Source organism: Penicillium lagena, assembly GCF_028827675.1.
Source record: "Penicillium lagena strain IBT 129212 chromosome Unknown utg000002l_segment0_segment0, whole genome shotgun sequence".
Lineage (NCBI taxonomy): Eukaryota > Fungi > Ascomycota > Eurotiomycetes > Eurotiales > Aspergillaceae > Penicillium > Penicillium lagena.
In genome coordinates this window covers 1360992-1377711 of record NW_026623223.1, presented here as the reverse complement: position 1 = coordinate 1377711, position 16720 = coordinate 1360992, and the positions used below count along the sequence as shown (strand labels likewise).

Below are 16720 nucleotides of genomic sequence, written 5' to 3'. Positions count from 1 at the left end.
AACAATGCGCGGCTGTGGCGCGATGACTAAGGGCAAAAATGGCTCCTTTGGTTGATGATGGTCGTTTTGAAACGATTGCCTTTCTTCCCTTCCCGATCGCTCGTTTGTGGATAGCTTGTTCTTATCCTTATCCCGTGTAGGAATAATGGTCGCCGGCGAAGACTCCGCCAGGTTCTCTGTCGAGAAACCGAGGCAAGAGTATCCGTTGCAGGACCTCCGGTATCGCGACGACGAGGCGCGCGAGTCCGACGATGATCTCGAGCACGGGCCGTTGCTGCAGACCGCTGGCCTAGATGGCACCTCAGAACCCGTCCTCGACGACAATGACAAGCCAAAGCGGAAATCGCGCTCGGGACTTTGTGCCTGGCTGCGCGGTCCCACGCCACCCCACGTTCACCACATCCAGCCCTGGCTACCACAATGGCAGGCCGCGCCGGCGCGGATCATTGACCTGTGGCTCCCGCGCAAAAATGCCAAAATCGCATTGCTTCTCGGCGGATTGGTCTTCTGGATTGTCGTGTTTTTCTCCGCCTTGAAAGCCTCCGTGGCCGAGCAGGAGATTCCGGGGTACGGGCAGCCCGTCAAGCTGTCGTGTCACGATCGCCTGTGGTACGTAACCAATTCCCGACTGGATTCTCTTAAGCCTTGACTAATTCTCATCAGGACCAATGCTACCAACTGCGGCCTGAATGGTGACCTCTGCCAGCCCTTCGATGAGGAGGCCTTTGCCTTCCGCTGTCCCGCTGGCTGCTCCCAGGCCATCCTGCTCGAGCCTTACAATGTCGGCGACCAGGAACTCAATTACCGGCCCCTGGTGATCGGTGGCTCTGGCGAAACCTCACGGAGCAGTGGCAACTACCGCGGCGACTCATCGATTTGTGTATCGGCGCTGCACGCCGGACTGGTCGATGATGCGTCTGGGGGATGTGCCATTCTGCGCCGCACAGGCGCGCATAGCAATTTCCGGTCCGTGAAGCACAACGGCATCGAAAGTATTGGGTTTCCGTCCAGTTTCCCCATGTCTTTCGTGCTCACTCAAGAAACCACGTCGTCCGGCTCAAGTGAGGCCAAGATGGCCGAGTGCTCGGATATCAGGTGGTCACTGTTCGCCTTCTCGGTAGCCCTGACCACAACTCTCTCCCTGACCGTGATATCGGCGCCCGCGTTCTTCACATCGATTTTCTTTATCGTCTGGTTCCAAGTCGCCATGTCGTCCGACCCACCCTCGTCTCCAAACTATTACGAGCTGGTCTCCGCGGCCCTGGGCCGGTTTCTGCCGGGTGCATTCGTCGGCTTCGCGCTGTACTACTTCTTCATGCGGCACACGCTGCGCGACCTCGACGCGCACTGGGATAAAACCGTGCTGTGGCTGGGTGGATGCTGGGTCGGCGCGCTGAACACGGACACCTTCGACCGCATCCCGATCTCGCGCCTGACGCCCCATGACCTCCAACAGCAACCCGGCGCCATCACCGCGCTGATTATCATCGTCTGCTCACTCGTCGCCATTGCCATCGGCCAAGCGCTCGCCTTCCGACGCGAGGGACGCCTCCCGAAAATGTTCCGTTTCTATGTCCTTCTCGTCGCGATCGTGCTCCTCTTCGTCGCTGTCCCGCACATGAACCTGCGCATCCACCACTACATCCTATCACTACTTCTCCTCCCAGGCACAACCTTACAAACACGACCAAGCCTCTTGTACCAAGGCATCCTAATCGGCCTCTTCATCAATGGCATCGCTCGCTGGGGCTTCGACTCTATCCTCCAAACACCCGGCGCCCTCCTCGACGGCGCCCGGCTGGGCACCACGCCGCCCATTATCAACTCGCCCATTCAATCATATGACGATAATAACACCCTAATCTTCAATTTCCCGCCGCTGAACCCGCACGTCAATGGCATCAGTGTGCTAATCAACGACGTTGAGCGTCTCCACGCCCTTCGTCCGAAGGGAGACTATTCCGTTCCTGAATTCGAATGGACCCGCCAACACGAGGACGAGCCTGAATTCTTCCGCTTCGGGTTTATCCATGTTAATGCGCTGGGCGGGGTTTGGTATGAGGATTTCTCGGATGCGGCTGTTTGGGAAGTGGATGGGACTTGGGTGCCATCGTTGTCAATGTTGAACGAGACGCTACCCGCTGCTAACGAGACACGTCTCCGTTAAGAGGTGTCTCCATTAACGGTTGCGCCTGCCTTCCAAGGCTATCTTTGTCTTTCCTTTTTGCATGGTGGTTCTTATACCCTCGGTGACTTGTATAGATCGGGTTTGTCAATATAGATATGTTGGTTTGTCAGATCATCACTCTGCAGCATTAGAACAATGCATGGCTGTCTATAAATTCGTGTTCCCAATTATTGCGGTCCTCGCAGGTATCTACCAACTTCTTAGTTACGTGGGCACTACCCCTGGCATGACAAGCCCTTCGTCTAGTTTCTCTTCTTCTTTCGCCTCGCAACCAGAAACAGATCTCACATAGGAGAGTCTCTGTACCATTATTGTGTGCGCTTTGTATATGATTTCTTGACGAATATTACCAATCTCGACGGCGATGCCACGTTGTGGATTCTGATTGATTTTGATGGCTGCTTTGCCGAAGAGATCCGACTCAGCTTTTGTCCTCCAGAATAAGGGCCTGGTTTGATCAGAGAAGAAGAAGATGGCTTGCTGAAATTGCAGTGACACATTATACTATTATTACTATGCTGCAAGAAATGTGACTTGGTGAAGACAGCTAATCCAACATTCATTCAATATCAATATTCAATCTTAAACGTCCACGTATACTTATCAGCCATGGCCACCTCACTCGGAACATCAAGAACGAGGTGACCATCATCATTGGTCTTTGCATCAATAACAGTGCTGTGCATTGAGCCACCCACAACAGTAACCCTGTCACCATCCAGATACGGAACCAGATCCGGAACAACGGTGCCACTGCCCGGTTGACTGAAAATATGAATATAAAATGCATCGTTCGTGGTCGTGTATCGGAAATCGCCTTGTCCAAAGCCATTCGGCCAATACTTGGTCCCGAAAATACTTTCTTCGTGGGCTTTGATCCAAACTCCAGCCTCGCGAAGATTGGTTTGCATAATATCCGGAATTGAACCGTCACCTTTAGGTCCAATATCCAGAAGCAGGTTGCCATTCTTAGAAACGGTATCGATTAATGTAGTGACAATCCCGCTGGCATTCAGATATGCCGAGTCTGGCGTAGCCGCGTTATACCCAAAGGAGTGCGGATCCAGTCCTCGAGTGGCTTCGAAGTGACGCGTGGAAAGCGGAATGGTGCTTGCATACTCGGCTGAAGTATCGAAATCCCCTACTATGACTCCACATCGGCTGTTGACTGTAACCTGGCGGTTGTTGGCGTACTCGCGATTGATCCATTCAGAGGCAAATTTGGGGGATAGTCTGCTGGTAGGCATGGTAATGTCGCACCACATGATATCGGTTTCGTATTCGTAGGCAAGGATTTGCATTTGCGGGAATTGAATATCTGGGATGAAATCCTCGACTGGGACGAAGCCCGTATAAGGGACTGTTTCGTTGGTGTATGGGTTTTTGGGGGCCCTGGGATATGTGAGTCGCGACTCTAGGAAATAATATCAATGCTGTTCTTACCGACTCCAAACGCATCTAGCCAGGTGTAATTTGAAAAAGCCGGGTTGAACCATTCAGGCATGCTGAAATATGTTCCTCTCCGCAAGGTCGGTTGATATGTTTTCGCTGCATCGAAGATCTCCTGTTTCTATTTTAGAACTTGTTTTCTCCCTATGCGTCGAGCCATTTAGGCGTACGTACCCTGAGGAAATCCCGATGAGGAGATTGCTTCACCGAGTTCCGCTTCGAAACGGTCTCGGGCATATCGAACAAAGCATATCCATCATGGTGTTTGGTGACTGGGACCAGATACTTGGCCCCAGCATCAGCGATCAAGTCAACCCAGTCCTTAGGTTTAAACTTCTCCGCGGTAAAGTTTGCCATGAAGTCGTCGTATAGGAACTTTGGGCCGTAATTTTTGAGATGGTATTGGTAAGTCCTGGTGGGATCATCCGGGCTCATCTGACTCGACCAATACCTATATTCAACGAAGCCTGAGCAAACATCCAGCAGAGGTCATAATGCATGGGTGCTTACCACTCTGCGTAGTTCTCGTTCTTACCAACACCGCCCCATGCAGGCACGGAATACAAACCCCAGTGGATGAAGATGCCATATTTCGCATCTCGGAACCAATCTGGTGATTCGTGCTGATCCACCGATGCCGCAGTGGCATTGTACGTGGGCATACCGTACCTAGCCGTGATAGAGAGGGAGGTTGAAGCATTCTTGCCCCAATGAGCTACTGCTGTCGCAGGTCCTGTCGACCCTTGCGGCACGCCCTTGTTATTTTGGACGCTGACTTGAACAATTACAGAATCGCCGGGGCGGATCCGTTTCACCTTTGCGGGTTGAACTGTTTGAAGGTTTTCGGACTCAACCCAGACATGCAGGTTGTCACTAGTTGTCAACCAGCTCTCGGTGCCCGTGTTGTTGAGCACGATGTCAAAGAGCTGTACATCAGGCCTGCCTTCAACCCATCTCGTGGATGAATTTACTTGAGTAATGCTAATTTCCGGGGTTGTAGTCTCTGCGATATTTATCAGTTCAACAGTCAGAATATATATGTTGGCAATTGCAATTCTTACGGACTTCTGTCAAGGACGGATGTGTCCAGACAGTGCTAGCCAGAGCTAGAAATGGCCATACAAAATTGCGGCGAAGCATGATAAATAGCAGGTTCAAATTGAAGACCGTCAAGGAGCTCCAGTCTTGAGCCCATGCGGTACAACAGGAGTCCTCGCGCCGAAATATATCATCTTCTTTCATACTTCTCCAGCTAGAATTCTATCATCGCCCATTGCCAAGTCTACAGATGGAGCGTATGTTTTGATCTTGGCATCAAAAATACCCGCTAGAATCTTGGAAGAGGTCCATATCTTCCCCGCAATGATCCGTCAATCACAATGAAGGGGGCATTAGATGTGGGGACGAGAAGATCGAGCACACAATTGTACAGGTTCACAACTCTGCAATAATGCAACATGACGATGATTGAATCGGAAAATTACTTGCTCTAACTTGGGTCTAGATTATTTGAAAGTATGTCCGCTTTACTTTATGTGTTGGTTCGTTGTTGTCGGGTGTATCTAAGTTCCCCTCTCCTGCACCAAAACTGCCGATCAGGAATCGGGGATTGTAACTTAACAATGCAACATGGCTCTAAGCGAACCGAGGAAAACTCTCTATACTTGAGGATCAAAGAGTTAGAAAGACTTTGGCCCCTTTTCCCTAGCATGTTGTGACTGTTTATTTGTCGAGCATATTTATTCTTCTCTTCGTTTGCGTCACATGTCCAACAAGGATTCGGACTAAATCAATTAGCCGACCTAAATACTCTTGCTGAGAGGAGAAAATAAAGCAAGTCAACTGATTTCATCTCTTATTGTGATCCGCATCGCAACTTACTGTCGATCTCGAAACACATTCAATAATCAAGTCAGGAAGCCATGAACCTGTACAATTCGGCTCTACTGGTTCTTGGTGGTGGTGCCGCCGCTGCTGTCGCTACAGGTGGCGATACACATGTCCTTTCAGCGACTGCTCCCAAGGCGGCAGGACCTGCGGTGCTTTCATCATTCGTCTGCTTCTCTATTGAATTCGTCTTCTTTCCAGACTTCGCAGGTATGTTTTGTCCAAGATCTATCTTTACTTGACATTAATCTGCTTTAGGAAATAAATCACAGCCAAATCACTTTTCAAATCAGCTCCTCGACAATTTGGCCAATCTCCAGGGAGCCAAGCCGCATATCAGAGTTGGCGGCAATACACAGTATGATTGCTCTTTTTATCTTGTCCGAATACACCTTTAATCTCGGGACGACAGGGACTACGCGCTCTACAATTCATCTTTGGATGTCGCTGTCAATGGGACATACATCCCTTCCAAATCTACGGATTATCCATACATAATTTACATAGGACCCTCATACTTTGAGTCCTACACAACATGGCCGAACACCAAATTCTCACATGGGTTCAACCTAGGCAAGAATAGTTCCCATGATATACAGCTGGAAATGGACAGTGTCCCGCTAGCCTGCGAAGCCCTCAGTCACGGGAACCTGCTCGTCTGGGAGCTAGGAAACGAGCCCGACGACTTTAAGAATGCCATACAAGGACCCGTCAGGCCTCCCTGGTGGGACGAGAAGGATTACGTCAATCAATGGCTAAATCGAACCGCTGCCCTTAAAAAGCAAATGGAAATTCACTGTCCCAAGCTGGCCCAGACGAAATATATGGCGCCTTCATTTGGAGGAATTGATGGCGCTCTGAAGGCGCTTACTACCTGGCAAGATGGGTTGAATGATGCTAAGAATATTGCTTTCAATTCGGAGCACAAGTGAGTATTTCCTCTTCCACTTCTTAATATGACAAGCCTTTGAAGGACTAATCATTGGCATTGTATAGTTACATGGGAGGAGCCGATGAGCCGGGCGTTACGCTTCAGAAGACATTGATGAACCATACAGCGGTAGTCGAGAATGCCGCAGAGCATATCAATCTGATGGACACTCTCGAAGCCCAGAATCTCACCACCGGCATTCCCTATATTCTAGGAGAAACCAACTCGCTCTACAACGAAGGCCGGGAAGGTCTATCTAACTCTTTCGGGGCCGCTCTCTGGGGCGTGGACTGGAACCTGTACTGTGCATCTCAGGGCATCCGCCGAATATATATGCACCAAGGAACGGACTATCGGTACGCATCATGGCAGCCCATCGGAACCAATAAGACCACAATCGGGACAAAGGCCCCTTACTACGGGAATGCGATGGTGGCGGCCATGACTCGGGGCGGGGACGATGTGCAAATTCTCAATATCCCGCTGGGTCAGGATACCGAGTCTGCTTATGCGGCATATGTCGGAGGCAACCTGGCGCGGCTTGCTGTGGTCAATATGGCAGAATATAATTACACTTCTGGCTCTGCTTCGGGCGGTGCTGGTGATCGTCCGTCGGGTAAGTATTCGTTTAAATTGCCCGCTCGGATTGCGTCTGGATCCGTGTCGGTGCAACGCCTCATGGCTAATGGGAGCAATGCCGTTACGGGGGTAACCTGGGATGGTTACTCGTATAATTACGAGTTGAAGGATGGGAAGCCGGTTCGAATGCACAATGTCACGAGCGACGAGAGGCTCAGGGTTGGCACCGATGGAACGGTTCTGGTTGATGTGCCTTACTCCAGTGCTGCTCTTTTGAACTTGGAAGATGGCATGTAAAATCGTATTCTTCATCATTGTTATACAGCGCAAATTGCCTTAATCCGCTCCAATTATTCTTACCGTGGCTTTGGTCTTCACAATCTGGGTCTCTCCTGCAATAGTTACATTTGTATTGAACCTGAGTTCATGGGTATGCTTGATGGTGTACGTTGTGAAATCCGGGGAAATCGTTTTGGGAGTCCATGTAAGCATCTTTTCGTCGCTAAATAGACCACCATTAGAACGGAGAGAAAGACGTAGCATGGTGCCGATATCAATCGGCTTGTTGTCCTCTCCTGTCGATATCACCATCGGAATCTTGAGCTGCTCAAATGCATCTTCCAGGTCCAGGTCGGCAGACCATGACTGTTTAGCTGACTCTGCCTTGGAAGGATTGAAATCATGCAGCGCAAGGAGCGTAGTATGGTGCTTGATATGCAGCCTGATCCAGTTGATTCGAGCCGTCCGTGGAATGTCCCTGATGGAGGCGGTCGTGTTTGAGAGCGAAGGAACAACGTTCAATATAATCGGGACAGGGTCCGGATTGTCAAGTTGGATCACGGTAGGCAACGACACGACAATTCTATATTGGAACATGGGCACCTTACTCGAGCCAAGAAGTTTCTGAGTCTTTTGTCTCAGTGACAAGTCGGCGTCCTCCATCCCCGGGAGCAGTCGTTGGCTTTGCATAAACGTTTCTGGTGAAGAGAACTCCATGAATTCAGATGGGCCAGCCTCTTGGATTGGATGTCGTATCCGTATGGGCAAAGTTGCATTGAAAACCTTGTGGGATGTGCCAACAGTATAGTGCAATCTCGCATGCAGAGCATACTCAATGCGGCCCTCTGAAGAGCGATCCTTCCCATGTGATTCAAAGGATCCTGGTAAAGGATGGCCCTGGAATAGCGGTAGGAAGCTCTCTTTGCTCATATAGTCCTGCCTCGCAACGGTCTGCGAGGGAATCTGTATTGAAAACGGCCAGCTCAGAGCATTTTCACCTCCGTCAGGAAGATGCAGAGGGCCGCTGAAAATGACACTTCCCGTCTGCTCCAGAAAGTCCCAGTCGTCGACATAGCGACGCTGAGTGGTCTTTGCAGATCGTGGTAAGATTGTGGTTCTTATATTCCCTGTCAACCACAGCTTTAGGGTGGCCTTGGGCGTGACGACCGGCGTGTCGCGGATTAGGTGGCCGATGAGCCTGTCACCGGCCGCGAATTTCCAACGCGGGGGCGCAGCGAGTTCAAACTTCAAGTTGGGGCTGCCTTGGCACGGGGGGTCAAGCATTTTTGGCTGGTTGTTCAAGAATAAGATGTGTGGAGCTGAAGCTTGTGTGGGGTACAGTTGAAGGTGAGCAAGGGTGTGGGGAGATAGACACATCAGTGTGGCAAAAAGGGGCCAAAGCACCTCATTAGGTCACGTTGCTGATGTACATGAGTCGGTTCAAGGGTCGGTAAAGGATATGTATTACATATGGCGATCCATTTGTGGTATCTACATTGAACTATTAGACCAATGTCTCTTTTACTTGTGGGAACAAACGACCTAACAAAGAACGTAAAATAGATTCACAAAATCTAATATGCATGACAATTCTATCCCAGGATAATCACATAGAAATGAACAACGCTCAAGACTAACACACCAAAGAAATATTTGAACGCCAGGTGCAATGCAGATAGATGAAAGAAAGCTCTCTTCGAAGCGATCAAGGCTGACCGCCGCAGCCTTGATCGCACCTTTGTCTCGCTATGTGGGAGGGTTCGTAGAATTTGCAGAACCCATGAGGTCAAAGGAGGACAGAGCAATGGTATTGTTGGCTTGAATATTGATGGCCGCGGCATACATGCACCGCCAGCTATGTTCTGAATCGCGAGGCCCCGGAATCCGGTTCTTCGGATCGCAGTCCGCATGGAAGACCATCTTTGTTCCATCGAGAGAAACGGTTGCACCGCCCGGCGATTGGAGATCAAAATCGCCCGTTTCAAAAAGTGGCTGAGCAGCTCGTGTGTAAGGTCCCCTGATCGATCTCGCATGAGCATATTTCACATCGTACCAGAGCGAGGTGTAGCAGTGAGAGGAGTAGAAGAGAATGTAGGTGCCGTCTTCTCTGCGGATGATATTGGGCGCCTCAACAAGCGGGCCATCGCTGGGGATGATGTCGAGAATGATTTCCGGTTCCCCGATCTTGGTGATACCATTGCTCTCCATCTCTTGGAGCATAATTGGGACGGAGACAAGAGGCAACTTGCTATTGCCACAGTAACCTCCGTGGCCCACGCTGTTTCCATCGGCCTTGTATGTGACATACAATTTGCCATCAACATCTCTGAATGGTGAAGGATCGATGGCGCCGCCGTATTTGTGCGGGCAGGCCAACGGCTCCTTTTCGGGGATGTATGGACCCATCGGGTCATCGTCTTGCGACACTGCAACTCCGACACAGTGGTGGTTGTGATAGTGTTTTGCCTCCCCAGCGTAGTAGAGAAGAAACTTTCCATCATCCTGCAAATGTCGTTAGAATCGAGTCGAGATATTTGCGGTAAAGTTTACATACTCGTTGGATCACGTCTGGTGCCCAGTGATTGATTTCGCGCTCCCATCCGCCCGCGCCCGGCATTGCATCGTAGCCATGGTGAAGAGTCCAGTTGATAAAATTGGTCGACGTGGCCACGGGGACATGAACGGAAGCAGGGTCGCTTCTCCTGGGGTTCGTTCCGTACGCATACCAGGTTCCATTGTGGTGGACGAGACCTGGATCCGGAAAATCAAAAACCCCAAACACGGGGCGATTCTCGATGATATGATACGTGGGATCCTGGGGCCGGCCGTTGTACTGGTAGGCGTGTGGGTTTCGGGTGAGGACAATGGGCAGAGCGATGACTAGCGCGAGAAGCACGGCGGCCAGAACCCCAAGAGCGCTCAGAATAATCCGATCCCGGCGATTCCGCGGTGGCCAGAGGAGACATTTTCTCTTCACTTGTTCTGGCTGGGCTAGTGATTTTACATCGAATGTGCCCTGAGAGCTCCTCTCGCTGTCAAACACCTCGCTCACCGACGTAACCTCCGAATGGGCGGGGTCTTTTTTCGGACTGTCCGCCATCGCTTTGTTGGTGCCCCAGGAGACTTTTTGCGGAGGTTTACTGAGTATCCGAGAGCTCTAAGCCCTAGAATGGCCGACAGTGTGCTTCAGTAGGGTGGAGGAAGATGAATTGCAAGGTGGGAAGAAGTGTCATGGCTGGGGCGGGTGTATGGATGAGTTGTAATGCATTGAAATGGTGCAATCCAGATGGGCAACTCCACGTTGCGTGCTTAGATATGTATTTATACTGAATGGCGGGAGGGGCAGGGTTTTCCAAGGATGTTAGGCAGCAGGGGATACACAGTGAGACCCTGAAACTCGGAGTCTGGATCACATCAGCACGGGCTCCGATTATACCATTATTCCTGCGATCTGGGCGAACTAGGGGATTTCCCCACGCTTGGCTAGAGAGATCAACTGCGATCACGCCTTTTTTTGTTTCCGATTGCCATCGCAAATCGTGCCCGGCAAAATAGGACAATCATCAACCGGGAAGGGGGCAAGTCTCCTGTAAACAAGCTTTTCCCAGGGCCCGGGTGGAACCAATCATGGCGAACGGTTGCCTGTTGGTCCCACGTCAAGCAATGATCGCCCTGCAGCTATGTATTCTGAATCCCAAAAATGTTGTCTGCCTGTCACTTTTCGCTTGAAGTTACATCCCTATCCGGATGATGCGGACGCCTGGGATGTCAGCTACGCAGTTCTCCCTTTGCGAGGGCGGCCTGGCCCTTCGTAGGAGATCAACTAGTCAATACAGCTGATCTCCTTCGTCTCTGTCCTCCCCTGTGTTCGTCGTGCTGATCATATCCTGAACCACAGTCCAGACCTTCTTACCTCGCACAACCCCATCAACTCATACCGACGTACAATTGAGCAACGGGGTCGGGTGTATACACCGCGAAAGCTGCGAGGAATTTTGGTTTCGGGGAGTCGGTTGCCGTTAGTCCGGCCGCGTTGCTCAAACACCTCGCGTCTTGCATACCACAAGGTCGTGACGTGATTCTTGTTGGTTATGCAATCCAGAACGATTCGAGGGCCTTACACAAACTGGGTTTCGAATTTCCGACATCATCTATCCGTGGGACGGTTGGCACCTTTCGGATTGCAAACAAGGTATTGGGTGTTGCGAGGGCTCTCTGGGCCCTTCTAAACACCTCGACAATCCGTCCGACCGATTGCCTTGTAGTGGAAATGGCACAAATCTCACGCTGCGGGCTTCGTGGTTGCTGGCAGCTCAAGTTCGTGAGGGCGACACCGAGCAGAAAGCAAGCCTGTCTATCTCGAAGCAGGTTTCGACGGAACCTATTCCCTACCGGGTAAAGATTCAAAGATAGTAGCTCCGCCTCGGGATATCGAAAAACGGGAGAAAATCCGTGCCGATCGTTTAGCTAGACATTTGAAGCTGAGAAGGCAAGGCGGGTATGGAGCACTGGAGCTTCAAGGACTTCAGCGGGATTTAGAACCCCTTTTAATAACATGAAGTGAATGTCTGAGAAAACTATCATTATGATAATGATTATTATTATTATTTGAGCGTAATCGTGGAAGCGAGACGCTAGGTCCTGCGTCGGACACGTTACATGGAACAGGGTAAGCGCGCTAGAGCTCTGTGATCAGGCGAATGATAGGGTGATACAGGAACACAATCTCCAGTGTGATGGGACAACTGGAGAAAAAAAGAAATGAAAAATCACCAGAGAGAATAACGATCCGGTACTCACCACTCACACATACTTGACGTACTTATACTTGGCGGTGTCCAATCCGGCGACCGAGATACAGCGGCAGCCACGTGAGCCCCTACACCAGCCAGCGCAATCCCCAGATCAACGTACGCAATCCTTCCTGTTCCACTCGACCGCCTTGAGCACGCTGGACGGCCTTGGCCTCTTTCTTGCCTCTGCTCTGATCTATTGTTCCGACCTGGGTAGCCATTCCGGTGGTAGTCTCCGTTGTCCCGTTGCCACTACTGTTACGCCCTGTTGGGTCTCCTTTTCTGTTTGCGGATCTCCGACCGGCATCCGAGGTCGCATCTCAGTTACACCTCATCCACCCATTCAAGTCCTTGCAATTGCAAACATGTCCCGCTCATGATACTCCTGACCTGAGATTGGACCACACAGCTACCAAAGACTCATCCGTGATCAATCCGCCGTGTTCCTAGTCTTCGCCTGGCAGAAGACCGGAAGACACCAGCGGAGGAAGTACGGGCAGCGGATTTTAGAATACTCAAGCGCACGCGCTTTTCGAACCGATCTCGTCGCAACCATGCCTACCTTCCGCAAGTCATTGCTCGCCGCCATCTGCCTCATCGCCGTCATCATCATCCTCCGCGCGTCCCGATCCTCCGACCTCCCCAACGCCCCGGGATATCGGCCCGTCCAGAAAATCTTCGAAGAGAAAGAGAATGCGGAAGCGCATCAAGAGGGACAAGACTTGAAATCCAAGGAACGGCAGCAGCAGCAGCATCTGGGCGCTTCGGCGATAGCGCCGCTACGTGAGCGCCTGCGCTACCAGTTCCCGTACGACCTCGAACCTAGTTTCCCGGCGTATATCTGGCAGACATGGAAATACCAACCATCATCATACTGGTTTGCAGAAGAGCTGCGCGTCCCAGAGGCTAGCTGGACGGAGATGAATCCCGGGTTCGTGCACGAGGTCATCCCCGATGACACGCAGCGGGATCTGATCAAATACCTGTATGGAATGGTTCCGGATGTGTTTGAGGCGTATGACTCCATGCCACTTCCCGTCCTGAAAGCAGACTTCTTCCGGTATCTGGTACTGCTGGCCCGCGGTGGCATCTACAGCGACATCGACACCCACGCAATCCAACCCGTCATCCACTGGCTGCCCGAGAATCTCGACAAGTCCACGGTAGGCCTTGTCGTCGGCATCGAGGCCGATCCGGACCGCCCGGACTGGGCCGATTGGTACTCGCGCCGCCTGCAGTTCTGCCAGTGGACCATCATGTCCAAACCGGGGCATCCGATTTTGCGCGATATTGTCGCGCAGATCACCGAGCAGGCGCTGCGTATGAAGAGAGCTGGCATTTTGAAAAAAGGCAAGATGGACCGGACTGTGGTCGAGTTCACGGGCCCGGGCGCCTGGACTGATGCCGTCTTCCGCTACTTCAATAACCCGGAGTATTTTAATATTCAGCCCGGCGATAAGAATATCACGTACGAGGATTTCACGCAGCAGGTCGACTACCGCAAAGTCGGCGATACCCTCGTTTTGCCAATTACCAGCTTTAGCCCTGGCGTCGGCCAGATGGGTGCCGAGGATATTGATCACCCTATGGCCTTTGTGAAGCATGATTTCGGAGGTAAGATTTCTTGTTGTGTTGTTTTCACCTATGATACTAACAATTATTCTTTCAGGGATATGGAAAACTGACCCTTCGCTTTAAATCATACCACCCCCGGTCTCCAACCTACCACTACCATTATTTCCGGCATAGTGAAGACAGTCTGTCCTCTTCACAACAAAAGTAGCCGCTTCGATACCTGTTCGGCCACCATCAAGATATGACCTGTTGTCAGTTCGGCAATGGAAGTGACATCCCCGCTTGAAAGAGTACGCTGCCTTTTTCGGCGAGGCTGGTCGCGCTATGCGGCCAAACCATCCCGTCCGCGGGCTCTTTCCTTGAACGTCCGGCCCACCCCAGACGAACTGAGGTGCACACCAATATGCACATACAGCCCAGATCGGTCCTTCTTCGATATGGACATATATTCACCTTTTGATTTCTTGTGCCATACCTTATGGGATACTTAGATTCGGAAACGCTTGACAGAAATCGAGAGGAACGTAAAGGATAATACATAGATAGAAAGATGCTGAGGGGAGTGGAAAATCTCACGTCACGGTCATCATGAATTCAAACCACGTACCGAACTATCAAGTATTGATTGATCATTGAGAGCGAGCGCGTACACGAACATAACATCAACTTCCAACTGCAAAGCCGAAGAAAGTGTTGATACAGTCTTCCGTACGGGTTAAATAAAATGATCCAGACTATGTTCACAATATATAAAAATCAGCTCGATCAGCAAGCAAGTACAGATAGTAGTTAAGATACACATCGAAGGAATAGCAAGGCATACCGCCAACGATGCCAACGAAAGAAACGGTGAAAGAAACAAAGAATAAACAAACAAAGATGAACGAAAATGGTATGTTCAGATCACGATCAAACAAGTAAGTATGTACGAGACGAGATCGGTGGTGTGGTCAATCGAGAACAGAGAACAGAGGACATCATCACATCGTAATCGGGCTGGAACCAAAACCAGTTTTCGAAATCCGGAAAACAGCCCCGATGGTCCATATGTATCATGATAAACAGCAAGCAGAGCAAAAAGAACACACATCTTTACCAAGCACAATACAATGCCTTGAGAGAAAGAGCTGCGAGAAAGGCAACGCCAAGAATTAAACGGGAGTATGTAGTTCCAAGAAGCAAGAAGTGAACGCCACAAGTCAGACAGGTAGGGTAGGGTACCTCGGTGTCCCGCCATAATCGTAGAGAGAAGGGTGTGTTGAAGTGTATGAATCCGATTGGCGGATGTTCGGGCATGGGTGAGGATGAAGAGGGGATAGGTGTACCCATTGGAAAAAGCTTAAGCCACATCTGGAGGCCTAGAGAACTTCAAAGTCTTTGCTCATTCGGGAGATTCTCTGTGGGGATAGAGAGATATGTAGAAGGAAGGCGCGATGGCAGCAAGCGAGATTTTCCTCCAAATACCAAACTCAGAAATCACTGAACAGTGCCTCATACTTCTTTCTTAGATCGTCAGTATAGAGATTCTGACCCCGACCATCTGGAGGATCGGGATATTCCTCGAAGTTGCTAGTATCCGCCGGGTGCGTCACTCTGGGGAGTATAGGGCCCTTGACACGGCGGTAAAACAGATCATCCCAAACAATGTCTTGGAAAAACGGATGCGCGCGGACTCTTGAAGCGCCGCCGGAGATATGGCCCAGGCGTTCGGACGGGTTAGTCTTGCAGAGGAGTGAGACAATATTCTGCGCCGAGGGGGGCATATTGGGCGGGAAGCGCAGACGCCCTTCCACGATCTGCTCGTAGATGCGCATGGGGTTTTGGTCCCAGAATGGAGGCTGGCCGACCAGGAACTCGTAGATCAGAATACCCAGTGCCCACCAATCCACTGCAAGCCCGTGGCCGCTGTTGTGAATGACTTCGGGAGCGAGGTACTCCGGTGTGCCGCACAGGGTGTATGTCTCGCGGTTTCCGACTTGCTTGGCGAACCCGAAATCGACAAGTCGGAGATGGCCGTCGGCATCCAATAGAATATTCTCTGGCTTGAGATCACGATAGGCAATGCCGTGGGTTTCGTGTAGGTATTCGATCGTCATCGTGATCTCGGCGGCATAGAAACTCGAGGTCTCTAGGTCGAAGCGCCGTGCGCGTCGGAGATAGCTGAAGATCTCGCCTCCAGGGCAGTAATCGAGCTTGCCGACGGTTAGCTTGCCGTCTGGCCTGGCAGCACTGAGGCGCGGGCAACATACCAGCATGTAGAGACTCTGGTCATCAGAGAAGGAAGCGTTCAGGGTTGTGATGAAAGGATGTCCGACCACTGCGGCGAGGGTTTTTCGTTCGTTGCGCACATGTTCTACCTGCTTCAGTTTGATCACTGATCCTGCATTAGCATGCTGCCTTATTTGAGTCTTTATTCCAGGAAAATCACTCACCATCGGCCTTGCGCAGTATCTTCAGAGCGTATACTTTATTCTTGTTCAAGCCCTTTTGCTCTTTCGGTTTCGCGAGCCACACGCGCGCAAAAGTCCCTGGAAAAGAGTCCCAGAGTTAGCCTGCTGCAAGCGTTAGTAGAGGTCAAGACCAGACGCACCAGTGCCGAGGGTCTTCAAGAGGCCAAAATCGCTGAGTTGCAGGTCTCGAGACGAGAGGGTGATCTGCTTCTCTTCGGCGCGCTCGGTGATGAGGAACGGATTCGCCGATCGCGGTGAGGAGCGGATGGACTCGACCAGCTGCTTGCCTCGCTCATGGAGGCCGTCTGCCCGCATGTCGATGCGGGGGGTGACTGTGGTGCCCGGCACCTCAGTAGTGTGTGTGGCGGGAGGGTGTTGGACAGTTCCGGTCGCCATTGGAATGGGCAACGATCATTATCGCCCGGCCGGCGGGTCAGGAGAACCAGATAGAAAATAACAGCGAGTAAGCCGCAACCCCAATCGCAGCTATCCCCGACAATAGGTTCGGGACTCCAAAGTGGGAACAAGGCAGAGAGTATAATAATAATAATGCGCAACGTGTTTTATTATATCACAGGCGACACGGGCT

The 16720-nt window shown here is 51.2% G+C and overlaps 8 protein-coding genes across 8 annotated transcripts; 3 read left to right on the top strand and 5 right to left on the bottom strand.

Moving 5' to 3' along the window:
* Positions 1 to 145: 145 nt before the first annotated feature.
* Positions 146 to 2167, top strand: N7510_003307 (LCCL domain-containing protein; the record flags this gene model as incomplete). Its single annotated transcript, XM_056975234.1, has 2 exons — positions 146 to 609; positions 664 to 2167. 2 exons carry the CDS (start codon positions 146 to 148, stop codon positions 2165 to 2167), a joined length of 1968 nt encoding a protein of 655 aa, XP_056835190.1.
* A 590-nt stretch (positions 2168 to 2757) lies between these two features.
* Positions 2758 to 4777, bottom strand: N7510_003306 (uncharacterized protein; the record flags this gene model as incomplete). Its single annotated transcript, XM_056975233.1, has 5 exons — positions 2758 to 3548; positions 3632 to 3752; positions 3812 to 4088; positions 4148 to 4640; positions 4699 to 4777. The coding sequence occupies 5 exons, from the start codon at positions 4775 to 4777 to the stop codon at positions 2758 to 2760; spliced, it is 1761 nt and encodes a 586-aa protein (XP_056835189.1).
* Positions 4778 to 5559: 782 nt separating this feature from the next.
* N7510_003305 (glycosyl hydrolase family 79 C-terminal domain-containing protein) lies at positions 5560 to 7331 on the top strand (the record flags this gene model as incomplete). Its single annotated transcript, XM_056975232.1, has 4 exons — positions 5560 to 5734; positions 5783 to 5882; positions 5937 to 6452; positions 6521 to 7331. 4 exons carry the CDS (start codon positions 5560 to 5562, stop codon positions 7329 to 7331), a joined length of 1602 nt encoding a protein of 533 aa, XP_056835188.1.
* A 39-nt stretch (positions 7332 to 7370) lies between these two features.
* N7510_003304 (uncharacterized protein) lies at positions 7371 to 8597 on the bottom strand (the record flags this gene model as incomplete). Its single annotated transcript, XM_056975231.1, has 1 exon — positions 7371 to 8597. The coding sequence occupies one exon, from the start codon at positions 8595 to 8597 to the stop codon at positions 7371 to 7373; it is 1227 nt and encodes a 408-aa protein (XP_056835187.1).
* Positions 8598 to 9059: 462 nt separating this feature from the next.
* On the bottom strand, positions 9060 to 10413 carry N7510_003303 (glycoside hydrolase family 43 protein; the record flags this gene model as incomplete). Its single annotated transcript, XM_056975230.1, has 2 exons — positions 9060 to 9815; positions 9868 to 10413. 2 exons carry the CDS (start codon positions 10411 to 10413, stop codon positions 9060 to 9062), a joined length of 1302 nt encoding a protein of 433 aa, XP_056835186.1.
* Positions 10414 to 11991: 1578 nt separating this feature from the next.
* Positions 11992 to 12327, bottom strand: N7510_003302 (uncharacterized protein; the record flags this gene model as incomplete). The annotated part of the gene is made up of 2 exons (XM_056975229.1): positions 11992 to 12058; positions 12197 to 12327. The coding sequence occupies 2 exons, from the start codon at positions 12325 to 12327 to the stop codon at positions 11992 to 11994; spliced, it is 198 nt and encodes a 65-aa protein (XP_056835185.1).
* A 333-nt stretch (positions 12328 to 12660) lies between these two features.
* Positions 12661 to 13804, top strand: N7510_003301 (glycosyltransferase family 32 protein; the record flags this gene model as incomplete). The annotated part of the gene is made up of 2 exons (XM_056975228.1): positions 12661 to 13720; positions 13776 to 13804. The coding sequence occupies 2 exons, from the start codon at positions 12661 to 12663 to the stop codon at positions 13802 to 13804; spliced, it is 1089 nt and encodes a 362-aa protein (XP_056835184.1).
* Positions 13805 to 15150: 1346 nt separating this feature from the next.
* Positions 15151 to 16527, bottom strand: N7510_003300 (cAMP-dependent protein kinase; the record flags this gene model as incomplete). Its single annotated transcript, XM_056975227.1, has 3 exons — positions 15151 to 16055; positions 16114 to 16209; positions 16272 to 16527. The coding sequence occupies 3 exons, from the start codon at positions 16525 to 16527 to the stop codon at positions 15151 to 15153; spliced, it is 1257 nt and encodes a 418-aa protein (XP_056835183.1).
* Between the last annotated feature and the right edge of the window lie 193 nt (positions 16528 to 16720).